This window comes from Leucoraja erinacea, chromosome 15 (assembly GCF_028641065.1).
Source record: "Leucoraja erinacea ecotype New England chromosome 15, Leri_hhj_1, whole genome shotgun sequence".
In the NCBI taxonomy this organism is placed as follows: Eukaryota; Metazoa; Chordata; class Chondrichthyes; order Rajiformes; family Rajidae; genus Leucoraja; species Leucoraja erinaceus.
Window position 1 is genome coordinate 42,590,224 of NC_073391.1, and position 9,050 is coordinate 42,599,273.

At 50.1% G+C, this 9,050-nt stretch overlaps 1 protein-coding gene across 2 annotated transcripts in view; it reads right to left on the reverse strand.

The window, feature by feature from the left end:
- The window catches only part of rnls (renalase, FAD-dependent amine oxidase), a 93,834-nt gene extending 85,804 nt beyond the window's left edge, over positions 1 to 8,030 (reverse strand). The window contains exons 1-2 of one of the 2 annotated variants that reach the window (XM_055647263.1): positions 7,829 to 8,030; positions 1,375 to 1,480 (exon numbers count right to left, since the gene is read on the reverse strand). In XM_055647263.1, coding sequence (XP_055503238.1) covers positions 1,375 to 1,480; positions 7,829 to 7,943 — 221 coding nt within the window. In that variant the 5' untranslated portion in view covers positions 7,944 to 8,030. The remainder of the gene's footprint in view (positions 1 to 1,374; positions 1,481 to 7,828) is intronic. The other variant, XM_055647262.1, reaches the window with a different exon arrangement.
- Between the last annotated feature and the right edge of the window lie 1,020 nt (positions 8,031 to 9,050).

A 9,050-nucleotide genomic window follows, 5' to 3' on the forward strand; every position in this document is an offset into this window, starting at 1 on the left:
ACAAGCCTGTACGTCTTTGGAGTGTGGAAGGAAACTGACAACCTCGGAGAAAACCCACGGGGAGAACGTACAAACTCCGTATGGACTAACACCCGTAGTCAGGACCGGATCCTTGTCTCTGGCACTGTGAGGTCGCTCTACCGCAATGCTATTGTGCCGCCAATTTATTTATTTTATTATTAAAATGCTGGCCAAGATGCCTCAATTCCAATCATCCCCCCTGCTGCGTTTGGCCCATATCTCTCTAAACCTTTTCTATCCATGAACCTGTCCAAGTGACTTTTAAGTGTTGTTATTGCATCTCCCTCGAGTATCTCCTCTGTTATGCTCGTTCCATAAACCCACCACTCTCTGTGTGAATCAATTGGCATTAAGTTTAGTTTATTATTGTCAAGTGTGCTGAGATACAGTGAAATGCTTTTTTTGTTGCATGCTCTCCAGTCAGCGACAAGACTATACATGATTACAACCAAGCCTTCCAAAGTGTACAGATACAGGATAAAGTTTAGTGCAAGATAAAGTCCGGGAAAGGCCGATGAGATAGTTCGAGGGACTCCAATGATGTCGATCGATGGTCAGGACCGGTCTCTGGTTGAGGGGAGCATGTAGAATATTGATAACAGCTGGGAAGAAACTGTCCCTGGATCTGGAGGTGTGCGATTTCAAACTTCTGTAACTCTTGCCTGATGATGAGAAGGGAGGAGAGGGAGTGACCGGGTTGAGACTGGTCCTTGATTATGCTGTAGAGTTCCCGCTAAAGTAATCTGTAAATCTCACCACTCCACTAATTCAGCGCGATTTACTCTGTATGAGGGAATGGACAGGCGACGTTTCAGGTCAGGACCCTTCTTCCGACAGATGGTAATACGTGGGAGAAAGCTGGAAGTGATGGGTGGATATAGTTGAGAAGGGGGGAGGAGGATCATTGGCAGATGGAGCAAGTGACAATGGCTAGAGATGAAAAGCAGACAAAAAGGTGTCAGATAAGGACAGAATTAAAGGACTTTCCTTTGGGACGGAGATAAGGAGGAATTTCTTTCGTCAGAGGTTAGTGAATCTGTGGAACCTAGGGGCAGAGGTAGAGTTGCTGACTTATAGCACCAGGGAACATCATGATCATTGGTGCTGTCTGTATGGAGTTTGTACGCTCCCCCCGTGACCTGCTTGGGTTTTCCCCGGGTGCTCCGGTTTCCTCCCACACTCCAAAGACGTACAGGTTTGTAGGTTAATTGGCTTTGATAAAATTGTAAATGGCCCCTAGCGTGTGTAGGATAGTGCTAGCGTGCGGAGATCGCTGGTCGGCGCACGCTCGGTGGGCCGAAGGATCTGTTTCCGCGCCGTATCTCTAAACTAAAACAAAACCTCAACTAGTACCTTTGATGCTTCTCAGCGAAGTACGGGGTCGCTGTGATGTACTGTGCTCCCAGATCTGCTGTGCAGTTTGAGTCGTGCGGATCTCTGCTTGTGTTCATTCTTCCTCCTTGAAACAAAAAGGTTTTGGGTTTAGCATTGACATTCCTTATGATTCTGCAGGCATGATGGGGGGGGGGGGGGGGGGGGGGGTAGGGGACCATGATGATTCAGTGTGATGATTGGAGGAGGGGGGTGTCAGTCAGAGGCAGAAGTAGGATGGTGGGACTGAGGATAGAGCGCGGTGATTGGAGGAGGGAGACATTCTGGTGGAGCAAAGATCATAGAGCGGAGCTTGAATCGGCCCGTTCGCGGGGCTTTTTACCGCCCGGTCCGGGATATTCCATCACCCCGCGGTCAAATTGCGGAGTCGTCTTCCAGAGGGAAGTGATTGAAAGAGTTTGTGGTCAGGATGAGAGGGGTCAGAGATGATCTTGCCCGCTCGCTTCCTGGCCCTTGCAGTGTACAGTTCGTCAATGGAGGGAAGGTTGCAGCCAATAACCTTCTCTGCTGATCGGACGATTCGCTGCAGCCTCCAGGTGTCGTGCTTGGTGGCTGAGCCAAACCAGACCATGATGCAGAAGGTGAGAACAGACTCTACGATGGCCGTGTAGAATTGGACCATCATTGCGGTTGGCAGATTGTGCTTCCTCAGCTGCCGCAGGAAGTACATCCTTCTGTTGTGTCTTTTTGACTGTGGAATCGATGGTAGCCCCCCACTTAAGTTCCTTGGAGATGATGGTTCCCAGGAACTTAAAAGACTCCACAGAAGTGACTGTGGTGTTGTTGATGATGAGTGGAGTGAGGGGAGGGGGAGCTCTCCTAAAGTATACAATCAATTCCACTGTCATAAGAGCATTGAGCTCCAGGTTGTTGCGATGGCACCAGGACGCCAGCTGTGACACTTCCTGTCTGTAGGCAGATTCCTCCCCATCCTCGATCAGTCCAATCAGGGTTGTGTCGTCCACAAACTTGAGAAGCTTGACAGAGGAGTCAGTGGAAGTGCAGTTATTGGTGTAGAGTAGAGGGGAGAGTATGCAGCCTTGCGGTGCTCCTATGCTGAGGGTTTGCAGGTCCGAGATCTGCATTCCCAACCTCACATGCTGCTTCCTGTCTGTCAGAAAGCTGGTGATCCACCGACAAACGGGTTCAGGCACAGTCAACTCGGAAAGTTTGGAGTGTAGTAGCTCTGGCAAAATTGTGTTGAATGCAGAGCTAAAATCAACAAACAAAATCCTCGCATAGGCACCCCTGGCGGTCTAGGTGCTGGAGGATTAAGGTAAAGCCCAGGTTGACTGCGTCATCCACAGATCTATTGGCCCGATGTACAAACTGCGTGGGTTTGTGATATTTTTCAGCTTGGCCAGCACGCCTTTCAAGGGTCTTCATGACTACAGAGGTCAGTGTAGACAGGCCTGGGAACTGCACTCACCGCCCTGCAGGACCTATACACCAGGAGGTGCAGATCCAGAGCCAGCAACATTATGGGGGACCCCTACCACCCCAGCAACGGACTGTTACAGCTGCTACGGTCTGGCAAGCGCCTCCCCGTCACGCTGCGAAAACAGGGAAGATGAGACGGCGTTTCTTCCCACAAGCCATTAGGACTGTAAACTCTGATCTCATCAGGGACTAATTTACTGTTGTGTCTTTTTTTTTAATGTAAATACTGGTTCTGTTTGGTTCGTTGTTTTGCACAATCCTGCTGGCATTGCCACTTTCATTTCACTGCACATCTTGTATGCATTTGACTTGATCGCTGGTCGATGCGGACTCGGTGGGCAGGTTTGAGCCAGCAGCACCTGTAGATCCCTTCGATGGTGGGAAGGTCAATACCTGTGGACTGGGCCACTTTTTGCAATAATCACTTGAGCGGCACAGCGATAGAGTTGCTGCCTTACAGCACCAGCAACGCCGGAGACCCAGGTTCAGTCCCGACTACGGGTGCTTGTTTGTAGGGAGTTTGTGCGTTCTCCCCATGACCATGTGGGTTTTCTCCAAGATCTTCGGTTTCCTCCCAAACTCCAAAGACGTACAGTTATGTAGGCTAATTGGCTTGGTGAATTCTCCCCCTACCCCCCGACCTGGTGATGCAGAGGCCGCTGCTGGACCAGAGCCCCGCGCCGAGCCTACCATACTCAAAGACGTTACAGTTATGTAGGTGGCTTGGTGAATATGTAATTGTCCCCTAGTGTGTGTAGGATGGTGTTAGTGTGCGGGGATCGGTGGTCGGCGCGGACACGGTGGGCCGTAGGGCCTGTTTACCGCGCTGTATCTCTAAATTGAAATAAGATGGGTCTCGACCCGAAACGTTGCCCATTCGTTCTCTCCAGATATGCTGCCTGTCCCGCTGAGTTACTCCAACATTTTGTGTCTACCTTCAAGCTGAACTAATGACACACTGCATGAGCGATGTATCATTTGGAATTGCAAACGTCTGCAAGAGCAGCACTGCAGAGCAGCATTGAGCGATGCTACGAATTTCATCCAAGAACCAGTGGGTGTGCAGCACTCTTTGCAACAATCTCCAGTCCGGTTGGTGTTCGAGTTCACAAACCAGTCCGTGATTCCCACCGGTGAATCTGCTCTCTACCCAACACCTGGAGAAGTTCAAGATATAGTTGGTCCATATTGTGAAGAGGTAGAGGCGATGGGTTTTCTTAACGATTGCAATCAATGTGCTGGGGCCAGGTCAAATCCTCGGAGATATACATGCCCATTTACATGATGTTGTTGATTCTCTCCACCACCGACCCATTGATGAAGACAGGTTTGTGGATCATCGGCCTTCGGCAGGAGAATTTGAGAGATAGATCAGCCATGATTGAATGGCGGAGTAGACTTGATGGGCCAAATGGCCTAATTCTACTCTTATCCCTTATGACATAACTCTTCTAAAGTCAACAATCAGTTCTTTTGATAACCACAAAGTACTGGAGCAACTCAGCGGGTCAGGCAACATCTCTGGGGAAAATAGGTGACGTTTCGGGTCCGATCCCTTCCACAGGCTGTCTGGGCTCAGGGTTCCAACCCGAAACGTCACCTATTCCTTCTCTCCAGTGATGCTGCCAGACCCGCTGAGTTACTCCAGCATTTTGTGTCTATCTTCGGTGGAAACCAGCGATTGCAGTTCGTTGTGTACGAATGCCTGAAGGGTCTTGACCCGAAACATAACCCATTCCTTCTCTCCAGAGATGCTGACTGACCCGCTGGGTTACTCCAGTATTTTGTGCCTATCCACAGTTCCTTCCCACACAATCAGTTTCTTTGTTTTAATCCACAGTACAATCGGCTTGCAAGCATGAGCGACGTATCATTTGGAATTGCAAACGTCTGCAAAATCGTATTCACAGTAAATGCTGCAGAGCAGCATTAACTATGAATTTCTTCCCAGAATCAGTAGGCGTTTAACATAGCTTAGTACCTTTTTTTCCCCTCAGATTGTTTTTATTTCCTTAAATTTCCAGTTCCTCTGCAAATTATGACACGTTCATATAAGGTCATAAATGATAGGAGTAGAACAAGGCTATTTGGCCCATCAAGTCTACTCCACCATTCAATCATGGCTGATTTATCTCCTCATCCTAACCCCATTCTCCTGCCTTATCTCCCCATAACCTCTGACCCCTGTACTAATCAAGAATCTATCTATCTTAAAAATATCCACTGTCTTGGCCTCCTCATTGAATTCCAGATTCACAACCACTCTGACTAAAGAAATATCTCCTCTTCTCCTTCCTAAAAGAACGTCCTTTGATTCTGAAGCTCTGATCCCTAGTCCAAGACTCTCCCACTAGTGGAAACATCCTCTCCACATCCACTCTATCCGAGCCTTTCGCTATTCTGTATGTTTCAATGAGGTCTCCGCTCATTAGTATAAACTCCCGTGAATATTGGCCGTGTGCTGATAAACGCTCATCATAGGTTAACCCACTCATTCCTGGCATCATTCTTGTAAACCTCTTCTGGACCCCCTCCAGAGCCAGCACATTTTTCCTCAAACATTGGTGCCCAAAATTGCTCACTATATTCCTAATGGGGTCTTCTGGAGCCTCAGAATTGCATCCCTGTTTTTATATACAAGCTCTCCTGAAATAAATGCTAGCATTGAGTTTGCTTTCTTTACTACCGTTTCGACATATTTCAATGAGGTACCTGTGATTCGATCATGAGTTTGTGCACCAATGTTTCAATCTACCTGGTTGCGGTTCCTACACTTTTCTCTACACATTCTCTGTCAGAGCAACGTTATATTCCATTTCTTCTTCTCTCTTGCACCACCCTTGAAGTGTGGAGTGGTACAATTTTGCCTTGATAGCGCGCAAAGTTTCTCACGCTATCGCAGCAGAGGAGGCACTGTGTCGCAGCGGTAGAGTTGCTGCCTCACAGCATTTGAGACCCGGGTTCGATCCCGACTACGGGTGCTTGTCTGTACGGCAGCATCTCTGGAGAAAAGGAATAGGTGATGTTTCGGGTTGAGACCCTTCTTCAGACAGTCAGGGGGGAGGGACACTTAAGATAAGAGGTATAAAGAACAAATGAATGAAAGGTACAAAGTATATTTAGTTTTCCTCTCCCTTGACTCTCTGCCTGAAGAAGGGTCTCAACCCAAATCGTCACCTATTCCTTTTTCTCCGACCTCCTTTTGTGGTGGCACAGTGGCGCAGCTGTAGAGTTGCTGCCTTACAGCGCTTACATCTCCAGAGTCCTGGATTCGATCCCAACTACAGGTGCTGTCTGTACGGAATTTGTACGTTCTCCCCGTGAGCCCGTGGGTTTTCTCTGAGATCTTCGTTTTCCTCCCACACTCCAAAGACGTACAGGTTTATCGGTTGATTGGCCTGGTGTAAATGTCAAATTGTCCCTAGCATTAATGTGTGCGGATTGCTGGTCGGTGCGGACTCGGTGGGCTGAAGGGCCTGTTTCCGCGCTGTATCTCCAAACTAAAAACTAAAATAAGCACAGTGGTGCAGCTGGTAGAGTCGCTGCCTCACAGCACTAGAGACCCGGGTTCGATCCTGACCTCAGGTGCTGTCTGTGTTTGGAGTTTGCACGGTCTCCCTGTGACCCTGTGGGTTTCCTCCCTACGTCCCAAAGACTTGCAGGTTTGGAAGTTAATTATTGGTGCATTTAAAATTGCCTCCAGTGTGCAGGGAGTGGATGCGAAAGTGGGATTACATAGAACTAGTGTGAACGGGTGATCAAACATTGGCTTGGTCTCAATGGACCCTCTGTATCAATTCTGTATCTTTAAACAAACTAAACCGCCAGGAGTAGTGGCTCTTCTCCATTTTCCCCCTCTCCCCCCTTTTCCCTCTCGTTCCCTGCCCCATTCTCTTTCACCACTGCACTCCCTCTCCTCCCACCCTGACCCACCCTTCTCCCCACCATCCTCTCCCCCTCCACCCATCTCCCCTCTGCATTCCCCCCATCCTCCCTCCCCTCCCCACCATTCTCTCCCATTCCTTCCCTTCTTCTTCATTCCCTCCCCTCCACCGCACACCCTCCTCTTTTCGCCTTCTCATCCCATCCTGCCCATCCTCCTCTCCCCCTGCCCCTTTTTACTTCCCCCTCTCGAATCCCCCTTCCCTCCCCCTCTCTCCATCCCTCTAACTCCCTCCTTCCCTCCCTTTCTCTCTAACCCTCTTTCCCCCTCGCCTTCTCCCCCTCCCCTCACGTTCTCCCCCTCCCCCTCACCCTCCCTCTCTCCCCCTCCCTCTCCCCCCCTCTCACCCCCTTCTCCCGCCCCCTCCCTCCCCCTCTCTGCCCTCCCTCCCCTCACCACCTCTCTCCCTCCCTCTCTCCTCTTCTCTCCCTCTAACTCTCCCCCTCCCTCTCTCTCTCCTTCTCTCTCTCTCCTCCTCCCTCTCACCTACCCCCCTCCCACCTCTCCCCTCCCTCTCTCCCCCTAACTCTCACCAACCCCTTCTTTCTCCCTCTCCCACTCTCTCTCCTTCTCACCTTCTCTCCCTCCCATCTCTCTCTCTCTAACCTTCCCTCTCTCCCCCTCCTCTCTCCTTCTCTCTCTCTAACCCTCCCTCTCTCCCCTCCCCCTCCCACTCACCTTCTCTCCCTCTCCCTCTCCCTCCCCCTCTCTCTCACTCCCTCCCTCCTCTCTCTCTCCCTCTCCCCATCTCTCTCTCTGCTCTCCCTCTCTCTCTCCCCTCTCTTTCCCTCTCTTGCCTCTCTCTCCTCTCTCTCTCTCCCCCTCCTCTCTCTCTTCCCTCTCTCCCCTCTCTCTCTCCCCTCTCCCTCCCTCTCTCACCTTCTCTCCCTCTCCCTCTCTCTCTCTCTCTCTCCATCTCTCCCCCTCCCTCTCTCATCTTCTATCCCTCCCTCTCCCCTCTCGCTCGCTCGCCCCCTGCCGCCCTCCCCGGGTAACTGCACCACCCCGCCGCCGCGGTCACGTGGCGCGGACCTGGGCCTCTCGCCGCCTCCCACACGGCGACCCGCATCCGCCCCCGCAGCCGCAGCAGCAGCGCGGCGCACAGGCCGCCCGTCAGACCGGCGCCGACCACCAGCACCCGGGCCATCGCTTCAACCGGTCACCCCGCCGAGTCCGCCAGCCCCACGCCGTGGCACCTGGACCGTCCCTTGTGGGCTGGCCGAGCGAAGCTTTGCCCGGGGTTGCTGCAAGACACCACCTCCCTACTACCAGAGAGCCCACAGTGTTTTACAGTGAGTCCCCAATACAGAATTATACCTTAAAAATCTTGCCAGCAGTAGCACAACAGAAATGCAAACATTGTATTATGTGAAATCCATAATAAACACAAATAGACACAAAATGCTGGAGTAACTCAGAGGGAGAGGCAGCATCTCTGGAGAGAAGGCATGGGTGACATTTCAGGTCCAGACCCAGACCCTGCTTCTTCACCAAAAAAAAGTTCAGTACATATATTGGAGACATAGAGTGATACGGTGTGGAAACAGGCCCTTCGGCCCAACTTGCCCACACCGGCCAACATATCCCAGCTACACTAGTCCCACCTGCCTGCATTTGGTCCATATCCCAACAACCCTGTCCTATCCATTATGAAACATAAATGTTTCTTAAACGTTGGGATAGTCCAACGTTGGGATAGACTCAACTACCTCTTCTGGCAGTTTGTTCCATACACCCACCATCCTTTGTGTGAATACGTTACCCCTCAGATGACTATTAAATATTTTTCCCTTCACCTTAAACCTATGCCCTCTGGTCCTCGATTTACATTCTCTGGGCAAGAGACTCTGCATCTCCCCGATCTATTCCTCTCATGGTTTTATACATCTCTATAAGATCACCCCTCGCCATATTAAAACAAATAAATAGACAATAGTGCAATTCAATTCTTAACTACAGCAGCACAACAGATATGTAAACATAATATTCCGTTAAACGCCACAGTAAACACTAACAAAAAAGTTCAGAATAAGTAATGCCACTTATCCATTTTTTTCCAGAGATGCTGCCTGACTGAGTTCCTCCAGTATTTTGTGTCTATGGTATAAACCAGCATCTGCCGCTCCTTTTAATTACATTTCCAAAATCTGATGGGATGTAAAAGACAGCTCTGCTAAATCTGTCCAAGATTGTTCTTACAATGTGCAAGTTTTTGTGCCATATATCTTTAATTGTTATGAGCCCCTTGCAACTT